This window comes from Daphnia magna, linkage group LG7 (genome assembly GCF_020631705.1).
Source record: "Daphnia magna isolate NIES linkage group LG7, ASM2063170v1.1, whole genome shotgun sequence".
Lineage (NCBI taxonomy): Eukaryota > Metazoa > Arthropoda > Branchiopoda > Diplostraca > Daphniidae > Daphnia > Daphnia magna.
In genome coordinates, this window is record NC_059188.1 from 3,702,725 (window position 1) to 3,725,120 (window position 22,396).

Below are 22,396 nucleotides of genomic sequence, written 5' to 3' on the forward strand. Positions count from 1 at the left end.
CATCGTGATGGTACGTTTCAATCAAGATATAGCTGCCGAAAAGTACGAGTTCAAAGATTCGTAAGCCCATTGCTTGAACCACACACAGTTCAACCAGTCCATACACCAGAATTTGAAGCATTCGAAGTTGAAGCGATTATTGAGAGAAGGTAAGTGTTTTTTTATTTAAATGGTTTTTATGTTTCAAACGAATTTTAAGAACTTCAATTTTAGAATGCTGAAAGACGGGAGACGGAGGAAAGTCTAGTACCTTCTAAAGTACGTGGGCTACGACGCCCCTGAATGGACTGACTTAAAAAATTGTAATTGTTCACGTCTTATTCGCGAGTATCATCGCAAAGAAAGAAGGTAAAAACATTGTTTGTTTTTTTTCGAAATTCCAGTCGCCGTAGTACAGATCGAGAGGCAATGCAGTCTATTGAGGCTGAAGGGCCGTCTGTTGAACCTATACTGTCCAACGGCCGGGAGCCGGCGGTGGATTATCAGCTGGTCGTGGAAGATCATCCGGCCGTTTGAGATCATACGTCCGTGGAAGATCATCCAGCCGTTGTAATTCATCCGGCCGTTGTACATCAGCCGGCCATGGAACATCAGCCGGAAACAGAACATCAGCAGGAAGTGGAAGCTGGGCAGGCTAGCGGTTCATCGGGCTCCGAAAAAGCCATCGCGCTTCATCCCGGCAGTAGCGTTAACGATCCTGAAGCTCCAGCAACTTCCGGACAACTCGTAAGTAGTTTTTCTTTTATCGGATTTATATTAATAAAATTTCTTGTTTATAAAATTGTTCCTTAAAAAACAGTGAATGCTTGTTGAATAACTATTTGGAGAAGTCCGGCATCTTTGTGGCCTTTTGGTTTCGACAGGCAAAGCTAGGCCGTCTTGTACACCACCGGCTCCTCCCCCAACCAGACCATTAGCCCCACTCGTTGAAAATCCCATCAAGAAGGAAAAAAACAAAATGCGGCAAACAAATGAAGCACAGAAGGTGTCATATAGTAAGTTATTTAAATTAATGTGGCAGTGTTCGAAGAGGATTAATTAATTATTTTATTTTTCCAGTGCATGGAAAGGGGGCATTATAAGGCTAATTGCCCAAAAAAAAAGTGAAAAAAAGACTTCCGTCTTCTCTTAATTAGGATTTTTCACTTTGTTTTAATTTTTAACATGTTGTGTTAGTCTTCCTTATCAACCAAGAGATAAAAAGTTTTAATACACACAGCAGTTGAAGAGTACTTATATTTCGTCACTGAAGTGTTTTCTGTACACTGAACAGTACTTTAAAATTTAAGTAGGGATTTTAGCGTACTGAAATAAGAAGATAACATACTTTTATTTATTTTTACCATACTTAAACTAAAATGATTATACTTATCACATTGAACATACTTAAAAAATTAGCAAAGTTTTTAATATAAGTGCTTTTAAAGAAATTAAGTACTTTTTAAAAATAAAGTGCCATAAGTCAACGTACTTTATTTTTATTTACATACTTATTTGTAAAACAAAAACTTTTCATTCAAGTATTTTATGGAAAAGCAAGTGCTTTCATACTTTTATTTCTATTTCCCGTCGCCTACGTTACCTCACACACTCACATTTCTCACATTACCTTACGTTTTTGCGAGGAAACAAAAAAATTTTTATGTTCTTATTCGAATCCCTAATTTACATAGCAAAATAAGATCTTTTAGAATGAATGTTTAGGTGAGTGGTTATAGCGGCCGACTAGCGATAAAGATGCTAAGTGTACTAACATACTTCAATACGAGCTCGAAATTGGTAAATCTCTCGAGGCCGTGAAGCGACCGAAGAACAGTTGAGATTGCTTTTAATAAGGTGAAGACCTTAACTTAGTGTTGACACTATGTATTTGACCTTTGAGGCTAAACAAGGGAAATTTTTTCTGGGCCGCTGATTTGAAAACGACTATTTTCTCTGCTGGTAACTGCCATTACCCTTCTAAAATAAAATGAAAAAACAACCAATTAACAAAGTTAGGAGTGGGATGGTGGGGGGGGGTACCTCAACCCAAGTTAAGGTCTTCACTTTATTACAGGCAATCTCAACTGCCCTTCGATCGCTTCGCGACCTCGAGCAATTTACCAATTGCATGTAAATCGCTCGACCTTAACTTAGTGATTTTAAAGCCCCGTTACCATTTTATTTACTGGCGGTTACCCAACACTAGACTAGCCACACTCTCTTTCTCCATTGGCCGACTATAGTGATTTGCGAATGATTTGCGAGTGATTGCGAACTTTCAGAAGACCAGCTGCCCGAGTGTAAAATTGTCTCAATAGATATACCTGCTGCCCTTGCTTTAGATGCGTCCGCACCACGGGTAGAATGTGCCGAGTAAATTGACGTGTCAATCCCTGCGTCGCCTAAAACATCCTTGATCCACCTACCTACCGATGACGCGCCTATCGATGGGGGGATTTGATGCTTATAATAAGGTTGCTAGATAAGGTCCCCCCTTATCTCTAAATTTGAGTTTCCTTACGATAAAACTCTAAACAAGAAACCGGGCAGATATTGGATGAAACCTCGAGTTTCTTTAAAGAAAATACTTGCCCTAATGAGCTAGGTCTCTGCGACTTTCTCAGTTTTGACAAAGAGAACTTAAGTGCCGGTCCAGAAAAAACTATTGACGAAACATCGATGGATGCAATATCCGAAACTCGAAAGAAAGAAGTAAGAGCCAATAGGACTACTAAACTCTTTGATAATGCTGCAAAGCTTAGACTACTATCGGGGCCAAGAGACTCAATATAGGTCAAAACTGTTCCAGTGTCCCAAAACTCGGTATATTTTGGTTTGGGAGGAGTGGAATTTAAAATGCCTTGCATCAGTTTGCACATCAGAGGGTGTTTTCCTACATCCCACCCTTTGATCTTTTCCAGCGTACCGGACAGCATCGAACGGTAAACATTTATCGACCTGTACGCTTTACCTGAAGGGATTTTCACTCCTTTCAGAGCACCAATGAAGCCAATTGTTTCAGGCACTTTTGTAAGTAGCTGATGTGACTTCACGATTGCTTCACAAGAGTAACTGCACCACTCTTTCCGAAAGGCCTTGGTCTTCATATCGTTGCCTGATAAGGTCCATGCGGCCAAGAGAAGTGACCCTCGAACTAGAAGCGGGTGGCTGATGCCAACAGAGCAACAGATCTTTCCTCGGTTTCAAAATGTGAGTCGGAAGGCACAACAATTCTAGAATTGTTGGCCACCACGGCTGGGATGGCCATACTTGTGTCACCATCAGCACATCTGCTCTGTCCCTCCTGATCTTGATCAAGCATCGGTGGATCAGACTGAATGGTGGAAAAGTGTACCCCTTCCGGTCTTTCCAATTCTGAGTGAAGGCGTCCACCACCACCGATTCCGGCTGGGACATCTAGCTCATATAACGAGCCACCTGCCGGTTCCATAGGGACGCGAACAAGTCCACGTCCGGGAACCACTTTTCCGATATCTGGGCGAAGGTTGCTGGTTTGAGCCTCCAGTCACTGGACTCCCGTTTCCATCTGGATTGAAGATCTGCAAGAGAATTCAAAATTCCCGGGAGATGAACAACGGCGATTGAAAAATTTTTACTCATGCACCAATGCATAATTTCGAGAGCCACATCATTAAGGCTCTTTGACCTTGTTCCTCCCGCTTTATTTACATAACAGACGGCGGTGGAGTTATCCATCATCAAACGAATTGAAATACCTTCCAATTCGCTCGTGAAGGCCTTTAGCGAGTACAGCGCTGCGAGAAGCTCCAACTCATTTATATGCCTCAGCTGGTCTGATTTTGTCCATGGACCCCGTGTCGAGACCCCATTGAGTACGCCACCCCAACCCGAGTTTGACGCGTCTGAATAGATGGTAATATCTGGTTCCGCTGCCAACATAGGCTTCCCGTTACAAACCTCTAGATTATTAACCCACCAGGCTAAATTATTTTTAGAAACCTTATCTAATGATATCAGAGAAGTTAAATTGTTATCGAAAAGGGCGCAACCATTTATATAGAGCCTTTGCAATTCTCTATAATGCGCCTGAGCAAAGGGAACGGCCCTAACCGCCCAAGCAAAAAAAACCCAGAATTTTGGCTATCTCCTGTAGAGGTACCTGATCTTTATTAATCAAAACTTGATTTTAATTTCGTTAACTTTCTCTGCACGTGACACGTGCAAGATTCTTAGAGTTTACAATTAACCCAAGATATTCAATTATCTGTTGAGGGTTTCCGATAGATTTTTCTGCATTTATGACAAAACCACAATTCTCTAACAGGGCCGTTGTTACAAAAAATTCTCGCTCTGCCTCCTTTTTGCAAAAACTCAACAGCAAAAGGTCGTCTAGATAAATGACAAGGCGATGGCCTTGAGACCGTAAAAATGTCACAATAGGCTTAAGAATTTGGTAAATAAAAGGGGGGCGGATGTTAGACCGAACGCTAGCGTTTTGAGCTGATAAAGCTAACCTTCCCACCTTATTTGAATAAATTTCCTGTCGTCCTTGCAAAGAGGCACGTCAAGGTATGCGTCCTTGAGATCAGTTTTTGTAAAAAAAATCGTTGTGACGAATGATCTCTTGTAGCGAACTAATACCTTCCATTTTGAAATGAGGGAAATAGACAAATTTGTTTAATGCTTTCAAATTAACTATCGGCCTAAAACCCCCCCATTTTTTGGAATGATAAACACCCCACTGACAAAAAACTGTTCTGAGTCCTGTATTGGCTCAATGGCTTCTTTTCTTACGAGATCTTTAATTTCTCTATCACAAATGACCCACTGACTTTCCTCCATTTCCATGTTGGTTTGGTTACAAGCTTGATATGGGTTGGCCAAAAGTCTAACCTAACTCCTTGACTGATACTCTGTAAAATCCAGGTATCTTTTGACAGAGTTTTCCAAATTTCAACAAAATGTCTTAATCTACCTCCCACAATCGGTGGAGAGTCTAAAGGCGAAACCGCGCATAATAAATTTTCAGACCTGAAGGATGAGTGATTTCCTCTGCTTCTGTTGAAGGTGTTGGCCGATCGTCATTATAATTGCCGCTATGACCTCCATGTCCAAATCCTCCTCCGCGACGGGAGTTTGAAGCGCCGCGATAACCGCTGCTGCCCGCTCGATACCTCAAAGAAGAGTTATGGCTGCCACCAATACGGCTAATGCTTCTTAACGTTTGGTCATCTGTAGCATGCCTCACCATATTCCTGATGAAGCAGCGACCAAAGAGAGAAGCACACTCCCGCGGCTTGAAACGGTTAGATTCTTTTAACAAAGAGAGAAGCACACTCCCGCGGCTTGAAACGGTTAGATTCTTTTAACAAAGAGAGAAATTTAGGGTCCGAAACCCTCAGTAAATTTTCCCGTCGGCTGACGGTCACATTGTGAAATGTGCGTCCCGAGAGGTAATGCTGTCTCCCCTGCTTCTGCCAATGGAGAATGTTTTAATTCTACGGATGCTGCAATTTCTTCTCTCAGAAACAACAGAGGGCGAGCTACATCCAAAATTTTGTACTGCTCCGCTTTGAGGGATCTTTCTGTAGTCTCCGCCTTAGCCATCTCAGGAGTTTTTAATTCCTTGAAGCGGCGCGAAAAGGAGGAGTCAACTTGAGGGCAAACTAAGTCAAAACTAGTGTTAAAAAATTTACGTATGAAGCTATCTCGAAGGTTCCTGGCTTCTGGCGCGCTTAAAGATGACGTCATCCAATCTCTAAAGATCTTCATTCTCTGTCTCGCCCCCGTAAATTTTAGCTGCTTCTTAGGTTCCTTTTGTCTATCCCCTTGCTGTTCCACCCTTTCGCGTTCCTCTTCCAAGATGCGTTCCAACCTTTCTCTTGGTCGCTCCCTCCGATCACGTTCCAACCTTTCTCTAGACTCTAACTTCTCGCGCTCTGCGAATGAAACCCAAGATTTGCTGCGACGATCGTCTCGAGGTAGGCTGTGACGATCGTTCCCAAGTGGGCTGTGAAGATCGTTCCCAAGTGGGCTGTGACGATCGTTCCAAAGTGGGCTGCGAGAAGGGCTTTGGTCACGAGTTGCACCTCGATAACGATTAGAACGGCGGGAACGACGAGAGCCCACAGCTACCCTTTACGAAGAAGTTGAACTTGTACTGGAACTGGAATTATTGGACGGCATGACTGGTTTGCGTAAGAGCCGAAAAGCGTCTGAGGGTATAGGCGTGTTGATCTCCTGAGGGGGACTTATTTTTCTTTTGTTTTTCTTTGCGTTGAAAGGGCTGAATACATAGTGTCAATACTAAGTTAAGGTCGAGCGATTTACATGCAATTACAGATAAGTAGGGGCAAAATTTAAGTACGATAATTAAATAAGTAGAATTGGTATTTTATTAATTATGAAAAATAAGTACTCTACCACCGCTCTGAACTCGCTTGTCTTTTTCCCAAAAAGGCGAGCATCACAAACATTCGTGTTGTTAGATCAACAAACCGAAAATGAGCAAAGGTTGCACAAAATTACACGCATGTATCAAGAAATCATAATCAATTAAGCAAACATGACAGGATTTAAATGTAGCGGTGATTTGTTTTTCAGTTTTCGAGCAGACATTTTATAAAAACGGCTACGCATCTGGCTGCTTCGCGCTCCTATTGCTCAGTACCATCCAAGGAATCGAAAACACAAACGCTCGTAAATTCAGGCTATGTACATGAAGAAAGAAAACTTTAGGGACAAGCGAGGACGAGACACAACAACGTACCAAACGGACGCCTTTGGATAATGCAAGAATTGCTTAAGCAGTTTGAGAATTAGACGGGGCGACTATTATTATTGTTTCTGCTATTGAAGATCTAACAGATTCTTAATTTTGTTGATCTATTTCTTTCCATTTTCTCCAACTTTTCTATTTTCAAAACTAGCGAAACGCAAATTTCATCGACCAGCTTGGAAAATGAAAACACGCATGTTACAGTTAAATGCACGAAGATGAAGAGGGCTCCGACTTGACCAAATCTTTACACCGTGACAGCCTTGTCTTTGCCTAAGAAGGAAAGGGAACTGATCGATCATAGCCTGGACCGTGTCCTCCAGATAGGGTCTCATCATTTCGAAGCGGATCATATCGGTGAATTCAAATCGTAACAAAGTCGGCCACCAGCAAATAGCCAAATTCTTCGAATCAATAGAGCAAGTGACTGATGCGTACCCACTACTGTTTTACGAACGCACCTTACGATTTTAAGAGAGAAATTGCGGCTGGCAGCCATGTTTGTATCTCGATAAAAACATGGCTTCCAGCCGCAAAAGCTATCTTAAAACACCAAGGTGCGCTCGTAAAACAATGGGGGTAGGGGAGACTGGAGTATGCCGGGACACCGGGTCAAGAGGGACAGTAGGGGGAAAAATAGTAGATTTTAATAAAATTAAAAATTTTTTTAGTTTGTTATTTAGATGCATACAATCTACTTTGGCATGAAATTTGGTTGAGTTTTGTCAATAACTATCAGTTATTAACAAAACTAAAAAAACGGTTTTTTTTTTAGTTAATTTTGTCTCCGCCATTTAATGTTTCTAGAAAAAAATAATCGCAAATGGCATGTAAATTTAATATGGAAATGAAGTTTAATCATTTCTTTATTGTTAAAAACAAAAATTATAATTTTCGATCAATTACTGTAGATAATATTAACGTTTTAAAAAAATAGTTTTTATCGGGAAATCGGGACAGCTGTTTTTGACTAAAATGGGACATTAGTGGGCGGGTTTGGCCTTCAAGCCCATCAATCATCACCGAGCTCATGACGCCATTACTGTTCCTTACAATGATCACAAGCAATCGATTATTCAGCATATTAATGGATTACAATAAACCCAACCCCACCTATCTTGTAATAAGGGTTTTTTATCATATAAGAAAAATTTTTTATTAACACAATAATCAAATTGAAACATTTATTAACTTATAGAGTCTATGCAGTGAGATGCTATTTCAATTTTTACAAATTTTTTTAATGAATTTTAAGGCGAAAACGGAGGACGTCCCTTACCACCCACCCTAGTGTCCTCACTTACCCCTCAAAATAGGCTCCTCCCACAAATCTAAGAAAACTTTAAAGGTCTTATATGGGAAAATGGTTTATTACTAAATTATATAAAAAATATGGGGGGTACATTACCGTATGGAATACATAAAAACAAAATAATAAATTCATTTAATGATTAGTTTGGGAGATATAGGGGGAAAACGAAAACCGTCCCGGCTTACTCCAGTCTCCCCTACGCGTCAGTCGCTTGCTCTATACTATTGGCTTTGCAGTTCTCGGTCACCCTGGATGTACAGAAAAAAAAATACTTAATGCGTTTGTTACTTAAAAATCGATGCTCATTAGACAACGACAGTAGGATTAATATTATTTATAATGAATAATGAATAATCAATAATTCTCCCTATTATTTATACTTACGCGAATGGATTCAAATCTGAGCGCCTTCGAACTATTATACTCACATATACGGAGGAAAGGTGGCGCGGTTGAAGTTACTTGCCCATCAGTGAAGGGAAACGGATCCGTCGGTTACCACTCGCGGCATCCGTTCTCATAGAATAACATACTTGGATCTGAATCCATTCACGGGTGAAAATTGTGTTGAAGAACCACAGAGACAGACTATGTAATTATGTATACACGATTAGCAGCACTTTGTTAAATTCAACTCTAAAATTATTGCTTTGTGCTTATTCTTTAACATGTTTTGATTGTTTTTATACGTAGTATAGAGCAAGTAGGGCTCGGCCCCGATCACTTTCTAATCGGGGACACCGCTAAGCTTCCCCGATTAAAATGAATCGGGGAAGTTCGGTGCGGGGATTTCTTTTTTCGGTGCGGAACGGTGCTATAATCGGTGCTGCACGGATAGCACCGCTACAGCCATAGGGGGTTAGTCTTACCAGTGACCTTGAGTTCTGATAGGCCAACGAGAATCACGTGACTTGGGTCACATTTTTTTCTTGTTGGCCGTAGGGCAACTGCCAATTTAGATCACTATTCATTGATAATCGGGGAAGGCACCGATCACCGATATCACCGCACCGAGCACCGAAATCTCTTCCCCGATTAAGATTATCCCCGCACCGGATCGACTAAAAAGCTCCCCGATTAGCGTGGGGCCGAGCGCTAAGAGCAAGTGACTGACGCGTACCCCCTACTGTTTTACGAACGCACCTTACTATTTTAAGAGAGAAATTGCGGCTGGTGGCCATGTTTATCTCGAAACAAACATGGCTTCCAGCCGCAAAAGCTAATCTTAAAACACCAAGTTGCGTTCGTAAAACAATGGGGGTACGCCTCAGTCACTTGCTCTATACATATTAATTCAAGACGAAAATAAAACCAATTTATAGGGCTCTTCGGGGTCTGTCATTTTTTTTTTTTTTTTCCGGCATTACAATGCCTTTTACCCTTATGATTTTGTTTTCACTTTTTAGATGGCTTAACGGTATGCTTTTATTTAAATTAATGTTAATTGTCAATTGACACCGACGGGGTGTAACCAGTTCCACAACCCGATTAAATTATTTTGCACCCTGTTTGCACCCGTTTCGTGTATTACATTGTATTTTACTATTTTTGTTGATTTCCCTTCACTTGCTCACACTTTCTCGAGTTGTGCAAGGCCTTATCTTTTACATTGGGTATTTTGAATTGAAGGGAACCGCTTGATTTTCCGAGTTATAACCTATCGGTCATTTTTCAGGCAGATAGGTCGGTGCGGTTTAACGTGTATCGGGTATTACCCTTGTCCCAGTACACGAAATTCAAATAGCTTCTATCAGTAAAAAAATCAGTCCGAAATAAATACATTTTACAGAAATTGATAGCTCTTATTATGGGGTATCCATTTCTGTAAAATGTTTGCTTAAAAGGTACTTACTTGAGTAGTAAAACCGATCGGATATATTTTGTCGGTGGGGTTTGACGGGTCGCGAAATTAAATTAATTACAATCGATAAATTATAAATTATAAATTTAAAGAAATAGCAGGTATGATAGCTTTTGACAAGATCTTCCTATTTATGCAAATTTATTGGTTTAAAAATAGTTACTCGAGTAGTACACCGATTCACAATTTTGTGTGTAGGTCAGTGCGGTTCGAAGGGGAATCGGGTAATCCCCATCTCCCTGAAATATATAAAAAATAAATAATTTTTTGTGGACAAACTATAGTAAATCATAAAATAGTAAAATACTATGTCTGAAATTCAAAGGAAGAGAATAGGGGGAAACAAAGGTAGTCATTTTGAATTTCGCCTGCTATGTTTTTGTTCGGTGACGAAGTTCAAAATTGGTCTACTTCCTGCTATTCCCTTCCCTCAAATTCCAGACCAACCCGGAACGCCATCTACCGAGCTGAAATGGACAGCCGACAGAAATGGATAGCCGATGATGGGGGCTATCCACCAACTTGGTCTCCGCGAGACGGTCTCGAAGGGTCGAGACCGTCACCCGTACATCCCAGTGGGACTATCCCGGCCCTCTGATTGGCTCTCTCCCTCTCCTCACCCTATAGCCCCTCCACCCCTTCTGCTTGTGGTGTGTGGCCTGTGGGGCTGTGGCGTGTGTGGAGTAGTCGGGCTGCCGCCTTCATTTGTTTGTTTTTCATGTTTATTTATTTATGATTATTTATGTTTATATTTATTGTTTCTAACTTACTATTTTGTTAATAAACTATTTGTATCTTCATTATATCGTTTTAAATTTTATAGCACAGGAATAAATTAAATATTGGTGTGTTTTCATTATAACTATTGTTAATTGTCATCCATGGGCAATTGGGTTGGTGCGGGTCTGAGAAAAAAGGTTCAAAACCCGATTTTGGGAGAATCGGGAAAACTATATGTCCAAAAGTTTTAATACTTATAGGAATGGATAAATCTTGATAAGGTCTATCCAATTCTGCAAAAATTTTGCTTAAGGTGTACTAATTAGGAAAGTAAACCGCTTCGCCATTTTACGGGTAGGTCGGTGCGGTTTAGCGGGGCTAAGGAACCCCCTCATAAAAATACGTCATATTTCAATAATTTATTGCGGGAAAACTATAAGGAAAAAATTAATAAATTTTGCAGAAATGGATAGCTCTTAGTAAGCGCTATCCATTTCTGTAAAATAATTAACATAATTTTCATAAACAAACAAATTTTGGACAAGACGTTGTTTGTAGTTTTTGCGCTCTAGATATATATACTAGATCCAATAGACTTAAGTAACAATATAAATTTTTTTTAAACTTTTTTGTGTATGAATATTTTTTCGTTATCGTTGGATTTTTGTTTTTAATTTATTAATTTATGCTATTACACTACTTATACCTTTATTAAATCGCTTTTCAATTTATAAAACAGGAATGAATTAAACATCGGTGTGTTTCCATCAGAATTATTGTGAATGAACTCTCATGGGCAACTGGGTTGGTGCGGGCTGGAGAAAAACGGTTTCAACACCCGATTTTGGGACAATCGGGAAAACTATAAGTCCAAAAGTTTTAACAATTATAGGAATGGATATATCTTGATAAGATCTATCCATTTCTGTAAAAATATTGCTCAAAATTTCCTTATTGGAGAAGTAAACCGCTTCGGCATTTTTCAGGTAGGTCGGTGCAGTTTAGCGGGTCTAAGTTAACCCTCATCTCCCAGTAATACGGGAAATTTAAATAATTTTTTTCGGGGAAACTATAGGACCAAAATTAATAAATTTTATATAAATGGAAAGCTCTTGATAAGGGCTATCTATTTCTCTATAATTTATGAAAAAATATTCATACACTAAAAAGTTTCAAAAACAATGAAAATTATTACTTAAGTCTATAGGATCGAGTATATCTCTAGAGCGCAAAAACTACAAAAAAGTTCTTGCCCAAAATTTTTTTGTTTATGAAAATTGTCTTAACTTTTTTACAGAAATGGATAGCTCTTGATAAGAGCTATCCATTTCTGTAAAATTTATTAATTTTGGTCTTATAGTTTTCCCGCAAAAAATTATTTAAATATTAAGTATTATTCGGGGGTGGGGATTACCGGATACCCGCTAAACCGCACCGACCTACCGGAAAAATGGCAAATCGGGTTACTCTTCCAATAAGTAGTTTTTAAGCAATATTTTTGCAGAAATGGACAGATCTTATCCAGATATATCCATTCCTATAAGTTTTTAAGTTTTGGACTTATAGTTTCCCCGATCATTACAAGATCGGGTTTTGGAACCGCCAACCCAAGGCCCATTGGATGACAATTTACACTTATTTAAGAAAACACACCGGTAATTAATTCAATCTATTATATAAAATGAAAAAAACAATTAATGTAAGTAAAAATATTGTATTTGTAAAACTTAATAAAGAACAAACAATAAATGTAAATAATAAAAATACACGAAAGAAACAAACAAATCAAAGCGGCAGCCCCACGGAAAACCACACTGTGTACATCAGGAAAATGTGGGAGCGGAAAGCAGAAAGACATAGAAGGATGTAAGGGTGAAGAGAGCCAATCAGAGGGCCGGGATAGTCCCACTGGGATGTACGGGTGACGGTCTCGACCCTTCGAGACCGTCTCGCGGAGACCAAGTTGCTATCCACTTCCATTAAATTTTTGCTAAAAAATTACCTAACCGACTAGTAAACCGATTGGATATTTTTGTCGGTGTGGTTTGACGGATCGTGAAACTAAATGAATTATAATCAGTAAACTATAATCTCTATATTTGAAAAATATTGCAGGAATGAAAAGCTCTTGATAAGATCTATCCATTTGTTCAAAATTATTACATTATAATTTTTTACTAAGGTAGTAAACCGGTTTACAATTTTTTTTTAAGGTCGGTGCGGTTTCACAGGTATCGGGTAACCCCCACCTCCCTGATTTATGTAAAACTTAAATAATTTTTTGCGGAAAAACTATAAGTCCAAATTAAATAAATTTTACAGATATCGATAGCCCTCATCAAAATCTATATATTTCTATAAAAGTTTTTGAACAAATCTTCATAGAAAAAAAATGAAAAAGGATAATTTTTTTTACTTTTGTCAATAGGGTCGATGATATCTATAGAGCGCAAAAACTAAAAAAACTTCTTGTCTCAAGTTTTTTATTTATGAATATTTTCATAATTTTTACAGAAATGGATAGATTTTGATGAGGGCTATCGATATCTGCAGAATAAGAGAGGAAACCATTGCAGAAAGAGAACAAAGAATGGCAAAGGAAAGGTGGGAGCGTCTGAAGATTGCCGAAGTTGCCAAAAAGAAACAAAAAGAAGGAAAAGAATCGAGAAAAGTTGGAGAAGAAAACATAGCAGAGAGAGAAGAAAGAAGGGCTAGGGAAAAGTTCGAGCGGAGGAAGATCAGTGAGGCTGCCATTTCCCCCTTTTCTTCCTAGCAGTGGGTACCCTATTCATCTTTTCATTTCCAAATTTTTTTGTCTAGCCCCAGTTCTATCTACTTTATTTTTATTTTATTTTTGTTTGTAAGTTGCTCGTCTCTTTTAGCCGAAGAATTTCGTTTGCTGCCAGAAATTGGGGATGAACAACAAACCATTCACAAACAATAGCTAAATAAAAATAAACTAGATAGAACTAGGGCTAGAAAAACAGATTGGGAAATGAAGAAATGAATCGGGTACCCACTGCTAGGAAGAAAAGGGGAAAAATCTTAATTGTATTTATGAAAACTTATTTTTTAACATGAAGAAGTTGGCTTCTCCATAAGACCAGAGTAAGAGAATACTGGTGTAGCCACGCTTATGGCGGGCCCTCCCATTGCCTTTTTGGCCTGAAAGTCTTTCTATCCCATAACGAAAGCGCCACAGCGGCTGTGTTGTGAACTTGTGATGTATTACGTTTTCGCTATGTTTTCGCTCATTTTCGTCGTCTGTACTTCAGAAAGTAAACAAAAAGTGGCTTAATTAATTAGTGTGAAAAATGTATGCATAAACATATGGGTTGTTATAACAATAACAACCCTTAAAACTCAATTCCTAGGTGGCAGTTACGGTTATGGGACACTTAAATCGATATCTTGCCTCATTTTCTCACAATCGATACGCGAAATTGGCAACAACTTTTGGGAAAAAATCCGAGAGAGGGAATTAACATGGCCGTGGCTACACCAGTATTCTATTACTCTGATTGTCTGATAAGACCCTGCAGCTGCAGCCGCAGCAGACCAACTTCGACACAAATGAGATTTTCGCATTTGTGGAGAACGTGCAACGTAGGATGTTTTACTGCTCTATTGCCATGGCAACAGACTCGACCATATTTCGGCAAGAGGAGCAGACTAGTTTCGTTGTGATCAGTGATCGTACCTTATTGAAAAATTAAATATCTTAAAATAAAGAACATTGGTCAAGTCATGAACATTACTTTTTCTTCTATTAGAACGTTTTATACATCTTCAAGGTACCTTAAAAAAGTACCGGAACGTCTAAAGGGGCGCAGCAAAAGTTCACAGGAATGGCTAATTCGGCAAATGAACGACGAATATGTTTCTAAGGCCAAAATAGAAAATTACAGGTGAAACACTTAATCACAAAGTATCAACAGAATACAGTGCTCAAAGTTTATCTTGGATAATATTTAAATTTTCTTTGATTTAATTTTTCCTCTTTTCAAGGAAGAGCTAGAAGTGCGTTTAAATTAATTGAAATCGATAGTAAATTTAATATACTTAAACCTGGAGATGTTGTTGTGGAGTGTGGGGCTGCCCCTGGTGCCTGGACCCAGGTATGTGTAAAAAGAATCAATGCTGCTGGAACAGGTATTACACTTTCCCAAAGATTTTGTGTACCAAAATAGAATGTCCTGAAATTTCATGCAGTGCCTGGAAAGCTCCAAGGAAAACATATAGCTGTTGATCTTCAACCAATGTTTGTTAATAAGTTTAAATGCACTAGGTTAGACATTGAAAAAAATCAAATTTTTTTATAGGTATCCCATTGAAGGAGCACACATCTTGGCCCCTTTGGACTTCACCAAATTGTCATCACAGACCAAAGTAACAGAGTTACTAGATGGCTGTCTTGCAGATGTAGTGCTTAGTGATATGGTAAGGCTATTTTCTTTCTTTTTCCTCTTAACTACAACAGTATCACATTGTTTTTATATAGGCTCCAGCAGCAACAGGTGTACGTGAACTGGACCAAGATCAGATTTTGACACTAGGTTATTCGGTGATGACTTACGCGCAACAGATCTCGAAGGATGGAGCTAAACTCCTGATAAAACTGTGGGCTGGAGGAAGGGTAAAACAGTTAGAAAATGAGCTTTTGTTACATTATTCTCGCGTCAAAGTAGTTAAACCACCTAGTAGTAGGCAGGATTCAGCCGAATTGTTTCTACTGGCCAGCAATTTTAGAAGAAATACATAGATCTTTCACCTTCTCAATGCTTTGGTTTTTCAATCTGTTCTTAAACTTTTACTTTCGTGATTTTAATACTTTAACGCAAAACTTCACCAACCATCAATGCCTCGTCCATGTATTCAGCCCATTCCTAAAGTTACATCATCACTGACTCTGAGCACACCTTGACAGTTTACTTGCCAGTGAGACTTAGATTTGATGCGGCAAATTGCAAATCTCACATGACGATAAATTAGGCATGTTGATGAATGTGCAGTGAAGACACGTCCACGGTGTACCAGTTGCATCACCAGCAGTACCTTCTTCCATTGGTTGACCTGTTGTCGACATTTGATCAGCATGAGCCAAAAGCTGAAGGACAGTGCTCCATTGATCACCTGATGCCCACTCGCTTGCAAGGGCAGCATCTTTGGAGCGAATGGCTTCTAATAATGGATCCATGCTTTCCTGCAATTTTATATTAAAATAATAGAGCTAACACGGATAAACGGCAACAAAAATGTACAAGCTACTTATTACCATGAGAGGAAGCATATCCATTGTCGCGATATATATGAGAAAATGGAAATCTGAAGCGGCATCGATGAAACGGTGACGAGAAAATTGGTTCAGGTAAGAAGCCAAAGCCGACACGTCTTGCAGATGCCCATCGATAGGTCTAAATGGAATCGGTATGGTGTTATTGCAGGTCATTATGCAACATAATTTTATCCGATTGGCAATACCTATTTTCTACAGGAAACGGTTTGTGTGAGCCTGCAGCAAACGTAAAAACGGGTTCCAGCGGAGTCGAGACTGGAACGTCGACTAACAAGTATTCAACTGGAAGCGGGCGAGCTTCCCGAGTCACTTCATTTCCATATGCATCCTTTTCCTATAACGATTTATTTCCAAAATAAAACAAATTAAATTGATTAAAACAGTTTATTAAAAAAAATTCTGTTACTAAGAGTTAAAGTTTATAATTGTCTTGTTACAGCTTTCTATACAATAAATGAATAAATAAAGAATTTTAAAATATAAATAACAGATTATTTTGTCACATTTCTACCTTCCTTTATAGAAAGTGGAACTAATCTCAAAATAAAAAAAAAATAAAAAATAAATTAACGGCGACAGCGTTTTTGCCACGCTGGCCACATATAAATACGGGCTAAACCAATCAAAATGTAGACGACAGCTGGCGCCCACTAGACGTTAGGCCAGGTAATGCTTTATTCCAATTGGAATCAGAAAATAACTTGTCTACCAGAAAATGGCAAAAAGTTGCCTGAAAAATCATAATGATGAAGCACACATAATTTGAAGGAACTTTTATATTCCACGAGTATCACGGAACGCTTGATGCATCGTACTAGTCTCTTACAGCGCTAGTAGATATGCCTAATGCTGCCAAACAGTGTGACAAAATGAGACTTTGAGCCACTTTTGTATTTCATTGGAAGACGATTTCTCCGCATTTTCCTTAAAGATAAATCGAGATGCGATTTCTGATAATTCTAAATCTATTCTATTCTCAATCTTAATTTATTATTTATCTACTCAAAGGGGATACGTTGTTCAGCGTGCTGCCGATAGATGTCGGCTAAGTTGCGGGACTGGCGTCGTGGCCGGTAGAGTGCTCATGAACGTACACCACGTTGTGGCTCTTTTGGTGGAGTGGAGAGAAACTGGCTCGGATCGCCCTTCCCCACAGTTCTCCACACGAGCCGGCTTGATAAGCCACGTGACGCACGTGCAAAAGTAGGCATAAATTCTTAATTTTTTCCTAATTTCGCTTTAAGCTCGAAATACTCTAAGGTTTCAAAATAAACCAAAGTAAAGACACGAAAATAATTTGCCTAAAAGTTGAGCACTTAATTCCTTTTAACACTGGAATTATTGACATCAATTCGGCAGCAGACGTATCACGCGGTTATCCCGCTGTTGCGTGTTGCTGCCATTTTCCTTCGACTGAGGTGCCTCCGTGCGCCACGCTGTATCTAAACAGTCGTCTCATAACTAACTTGTTTAAAATCCATACTTTTGTTTCACCTTCTATTATTTTTAAAATAGAAACAAATCTCTTTTGGAGAAATGGAGACTCAGGCAGATATGACCACGCCTCTCAACGATACATGCCCGACGTGCAACAACTCACTGGAATTCGATTGGACAAGTGCAGAGAAAGTCTGCTTAAACTGCATTCACAATCTTCAGTACAAAGATGATTTGATACTGGATTTAAATGAGATGGCTACAAATTTCTCAATGGTACAGCTGGGAAACTATCAGCCTATACCCACATCCATGGCTAGCCCCGTCAACTCTTCTCTGCACTCATCACCAGAAGTTTTCCTGCCCAAAACTCTAGGAGACACATCAGAATGCCCTTTACATCACTCTGCCTGTCTATATTGGTGCTACACATGCATGACTCCTGCATGTTTGATCTGTACCAGCCAGCAGCACTCGATGCTGACAGGACACAGGACTGGGCCTTTAAGCGAAGCTCAAAGTCTCCTTCTCTCTCAGCTTCAAGTGGAAGTTCAAGCAGTAAAGAAGATACACAGTGACAACAAACTGTTGACTGGGAGCCACAGAGAATTTCTGTGTTTAGTGATGGAAGCCTGCACTAGCTTGGAAAACCTTATGCGAGAAGAGCTAAGCAGTCTGAACAAACAGAGCAATTCTGCTGTGTCAAATGGCCTGAATGAGGAAGATACTACACAGTTTTTGCTTAATAAAGTTACATTTCAATTAGCTGGACTTTCAGGGCCTGACGAGGCTGCCGAAATGCTCAGATCTCTGCAGTCGGAACGCATTCGCCTTCAGACTAAGCAACAACAACTGGCCATGCAGCTGACGTTAAATCGTGTCATTGGTTCAAGCAACCAAGTACTGGACTTGCATACGTTCCGCCAGGCGGTTCAGAACTTACGGTATTCTGGCAATCGTGGCCCCTCGACTATGGAACTGTTGCAGTCTCCACCTACCCAACCCGATCCCGTGGCTCTTTTGGCCAACGTATGCAACGCGCGACTCTACACCAAACAACTCCTCGCGAGCTCTCTATTGACTTCGACATCTCCCAATAAAAGCAACTCGATGGCCAGCGTCCTATCTCCTACTTCTCCTTTGCACTCCTCTTTCCCTCGTTTTTTCTTGGACTTGGAAGTGGACGGAATCGTCGAAGGCCGCGTTGTACTGGAAACCCGACCAGACGTGGCACCCAAAATGGCCAAGAATTTTGCATCGCTTTGCATGGGAGAAAAAGGATTTGGCTACAAGGGATGTCAAGTTTTCCAATGCTGGGGAGGGGAATCGTGCATCGCAGGTGACTTCGAGTGCAATTCTGGACGTGGAGGACGGTCAATCTATGCGGAGGAACCTTTCTTTATGCCTGACGACAGCAAGCTACCCTGTATTCGAGCAGCGATTGGCATGAGACGTACGCAAAAAAAGCACCACAGTCAAGGACTAGTGGGTTCCCAGTTCCGTATTCTCCTTCGTGACATGCCCTTTTTTACCGGGGTCTTTGGCCACGTCATCCATGGCTTGGAGCTGGTGGAACGTGTCTCTTTTCTCGGCGACCATCAAGGCTTCCCACGCAAACTCATTACCGTAGCGAACTGTGGATTACTCAGTTAGAAGACGATGTCTTCGATTTGCTGGTTTGCTTTTCGTCTCAAAACAACCAAAAAAAGAAAAGAAAAAAAAAACGCAAAAGGCATCGGGGTGACCCGAAAAACCTAATATTTTCCTTCTAACCCTTCGAAAGCAACGAGTTTTTTTTTTTTTCACGTAGTGAAATGTAACAACTTGGCTCCATATCTGACTTTTTCTTTTGACGACCGATACAAGTTATTGCATCGCCCAGTTTCAATACTGCCACATGTTGTTTGGTAAATAGCAAGAATTGTTGTTATTTCTTTTGTCGTACTTCCCTTTTTTTTTTGTCGTCGATTTAGTTATTATTGCTCTACTATTCCCGCTACATTTCGTCGCCCCAATCGTGAAGTTCGGATCACCCATTTGAAAAATGTCCCTGTTTTTTTTTTCCCTTTTCTTTCCATCTTTAGCCCCCCTCTCCCTACCGTTGTGTTATGGTGCCTGCGTTGTGTTTTTGGCGTAAACATTGAGAAAAAAAAAAAAAAAATCGTTAGTCTTTATTAACACTGCGTGAAAGGCAAATATGCTACTTTTTTGTCCAACGAATTTTTTAGGTTGTTACAACACGTCGACATGTCTAGTCTGTCAGTGTGTGCGTGTGCGCGTATCTGTTGGGAAAAATACGGAGTGCCTTTTGGTTTTTGCTTATGTCGCACCTTCCTCGGCTTGTTACCTTTCCCCTTTTTCGGCGTATCGGAATTATTAATGTCTCGAGTTTATCGTGGTTGTTACGGACTATTACCTTCTCTAGCTCCTTCCCAATTTTTCTAAAACCTTTCAACTAAAAAAAATACTTCATCCATACGTGGATAATCTAAAGGGAAACCTGAATGCTGAAATACACGTAACGATCGCTGTCGACCCTTTTCTTCTTGATGGTATTCTTGCCGTAAAAAAAAAAAAAACTAAAAACTGAACCAACCAAATTTCACTGACCTTGTAGTAAACGTCCGGGATGTACTTTTCAGCTGTCGACTGGCGGGCAAATGCTAACTCTGGAGCGTCTTTGGTAGGCACTAAACACTCATCTCGAACTAAGGCTTGACACTGATTGGAAACCTGGTACCCTTCCATGTGCACTTGATTCTGCGCGTCACCTGTGAATGCACAAAATTCATTTTAAACTCTCACCATTTATATTTTGAAAATAACTGACCGGTAACACAGACTGTAACAAATTTCGAGCCGAAGTAACCGTCTGATGAGAAGCGGCATGGATTTGGATGCAGTGACTGGAAATGTCCCGCCATAACGCATTCTTGAGCCGAAAGGAAGTGCGTTTCAGCATTGCGGAAATTGCGAACAGTTCCCTTGGAAACATCTTCTGCCACCAAGTCGGTAAATATCCATCCTATACAGGATAGTCCAAGCTTGGCAGCCAGGCGGTCGACAACAGACTGGCGAGAGTCCGGTAGCAAGCGAACAGAATCACGTGTGGATTCCTTAAAGAAATGCATTCCTCACGATAACTCCAGATATCACATGGACTACTGAATATTCTAAATACCTGAGGAGGTTCATAAATGGCTGCAACTGTCCCTTTAATCCCCAGTGGTACATCCAAATGAACGTCGAATCTGGCGGTAGAAACGGTTTTGAAAATAATGTTTTCAAAAAATTTTTTTTTTTAATCTCTTTAACTTACTTCCCGTAGAGGAATCCTATTCGCTGCCTACCAGTTACGCGCCAGTAATGAAGAAATTGTTCGACTAGGTTGGGGTTTTCAAAGACGATATTGTCAACATGTCTATAAGGCTACGCATATGGAGAGGAAAACAAAATTAGTATGGTCCAACATTATGGAATTTCGTATTCTCGTACTTGACTATTGAGGGTAATGGCTTTAGGCTGGCATTTGGAGCAAACACCTTTTGGCCAAGGAGGGTGACCGGTGCAACCTGGTTTGATCCGGCAACTTATGTTATCCAAATTGGCATATTTTCCCCCATCCAAACCGCTTGACAGCTTTCGCAAGTAAGCGTTAAACGACATGTGTTTAACGTTCAGATCCTTGAGGTACGAAGCATCATATGGTTCCAGTGGCAGACAATGGATGCAGGAAGAATTATCTCCATGGAGGCAACTAAAATTCAAAACAAACTTGTAGGCCTAACTGCCAGCTAACTAATAACATAAAATTTGTCTAATTTAGCCATTGGAAAAAAGTGAAAACCCCATTGACTTGAAACATAAAACAACACAAGTAGGTGATTGCAACCTTACTGTTCTTTGTATCACATAGAAAGCTTACTTTTTTGGGTCACGTTTCCTCTTGACAGTGCCATCCATTTTCTGCAACAGCAGATCAACTTGGTCTTCATCAACAGTTGATCGGATTGGTATTTTGGATCCAGGCATGCTGGGTGTTGGTGTGGAAACTGACAACAATGTATTGCTAATTTGATTTTTGGCTTTTCCATTGTCAGTTGGTTGCTCAACACATTGAACTGCACCAGCAATGGGGGACAGGAAAATCATATCACCATGCTTCAGTCCATAACTAGCCAAAGTCTTTGTATCTGATGAAGCAATTTCTTGAGACTTGTCACGTCTACCATACAATGTGAAAGGGTATTCTATTGTTTCAAATGCATTCAATACCTATGAAAACCAAATTAAAGATGAGACTAGATTGTATAGCCAAAATATGAAATAACTTTGTGCTGATTCAGACCTTTTCAAATAGTTCTCTTGTAACAGCAAGATTATCAATATCCACTCGACGTGTGCCTTCTGGAGACTGGATTCTGAGCATCTAAGAAAATACATTTTTAACTACACACTTAAAATTGTGAATAAACAGGAAATATACATTAAAAAATCATAGGAATTCTATGTTAGATATATTGCGGTATGGAAAAAAGCGAAAGTTTCAACACAAAATTGCTACTCTAGGTAAAACGTTGATAACCAATAATTAGATCAAACCATACCATCTTTAGGCTTTTTATACAACTCAGGAAATATTTAGGGGTTCGGGACGGACAATTTAAGTTGGGTTGCTCAGCAGATCCAACAAAAGACCACAGAGGATGTTTTCGTTTACTCGAACAAATGAACTTTGAGTGTTCCGAACGTTCTGTTATGTGATAGGTCACAGTAGACGGTCGCTAGATGGCAAGATGGCATGCCTTGTGCAATTTTCTGAGGTAAATTGGAAATTATTTCCGCTAGAATCTATACGATAAACGTTTTAAGATTTTTTCGATTTAAAAAAATACGGAGACCATTAGAGCGATCAAGAACGGTTCAAATTGGAGGGCTATAGCCATTGCCATTGGTTTTGACATATGATTGTGTTATTTCGAGAATCGGAGCAAAGGTTGCAGGACAGAACTTCAGTGCAATCACCTT

At 39.9% G+C, this 22,396-nt stretch overlaps 3 protein-coding genes across 3 annotated transcripts; 2 read left to right on the forward strand and 1 right to left on the reverse strand.

The window, feature by feature from the left end:
- Positions 1 to 14,252: 14,252 nt before the first annotated feature.
- LOC116927332 (rRNA methyltransferase 2, mitochondrial) lies at positions 14,253 to 15,414 on the forward strand. Its single transcript, XM_032934346.2, has 5 exons — positions 14,253 to 14,543; positions 14,648 to 14,787; positions 14,848 to 14,896; positions 14,958 to 15,075; positions 15,137 to 15,414. Exons 1-5 carry the CDS (start codon positions 14,383 to 14,385, stop codon positions 15,395 to 15,397), a joined length of 729 nt encoding a protein of 242 aa, XP_032790237.1. The 5' UTR covers positions 14,253 to 14,382; the 3' UTR covers positions 15,398 to 15,414.
- Positions 15,415 to 15,490: 76 nt separating this feature from the next.
- On the reverse strand, positions 15,491 to 22,273 carry LOC116927330 (nuclear protein localization protein 4 homolog). The gene is made up of 11 exons (XM_032934344.2): positions 21,976 to 22,273; positions 21,717 to 21,797; positions 21,294 to 21,643; positions 20,864 to 21,125; positions 20,688 to 20,797; positions 20,550 to 20,619; positions 20,199 to 20,484; positions 19,979 to 20,139; positions 16,117 to 16,265; positions 15,911 to 16,049; positions 15,491 to 15,838 (listed from the first exon to the last, which is right to left on the reverse strand). Exons 1-11 carry the CDS (start codon positions 21,976 to 21,978, stop codon positions 15,581 to 15,583), a joined length of 1,869 nt encoding a protein of 622 aa, XP_032790235.2. The 5' UTR covers positions 21,979 to 22,273; the 3' UTR covers positions 15,491 to 15,580.
- On the forward strand, positions 16,991 to 19,903 carry LOC116927331. The gene is made up of 2 exons (XM_045177122.1): positions 16,991 to 17,134; positions 17,447 to 19,903. Exon 2 carries the CDS (start codon positions 17,468 to 17,470, stop codon positions 19,019 to 19,021), a length of 1,554 nt encoding a protein of 517 aa, XP_045033057.1. The 5' UTR covers positions 16,991 to 17,134; positions 17,447 to 17,467; the 3' UTR covers positions 19,022 to 19,903.
- Positions 22,274 to 22,396: the final 123 nt, after the last annotated feature.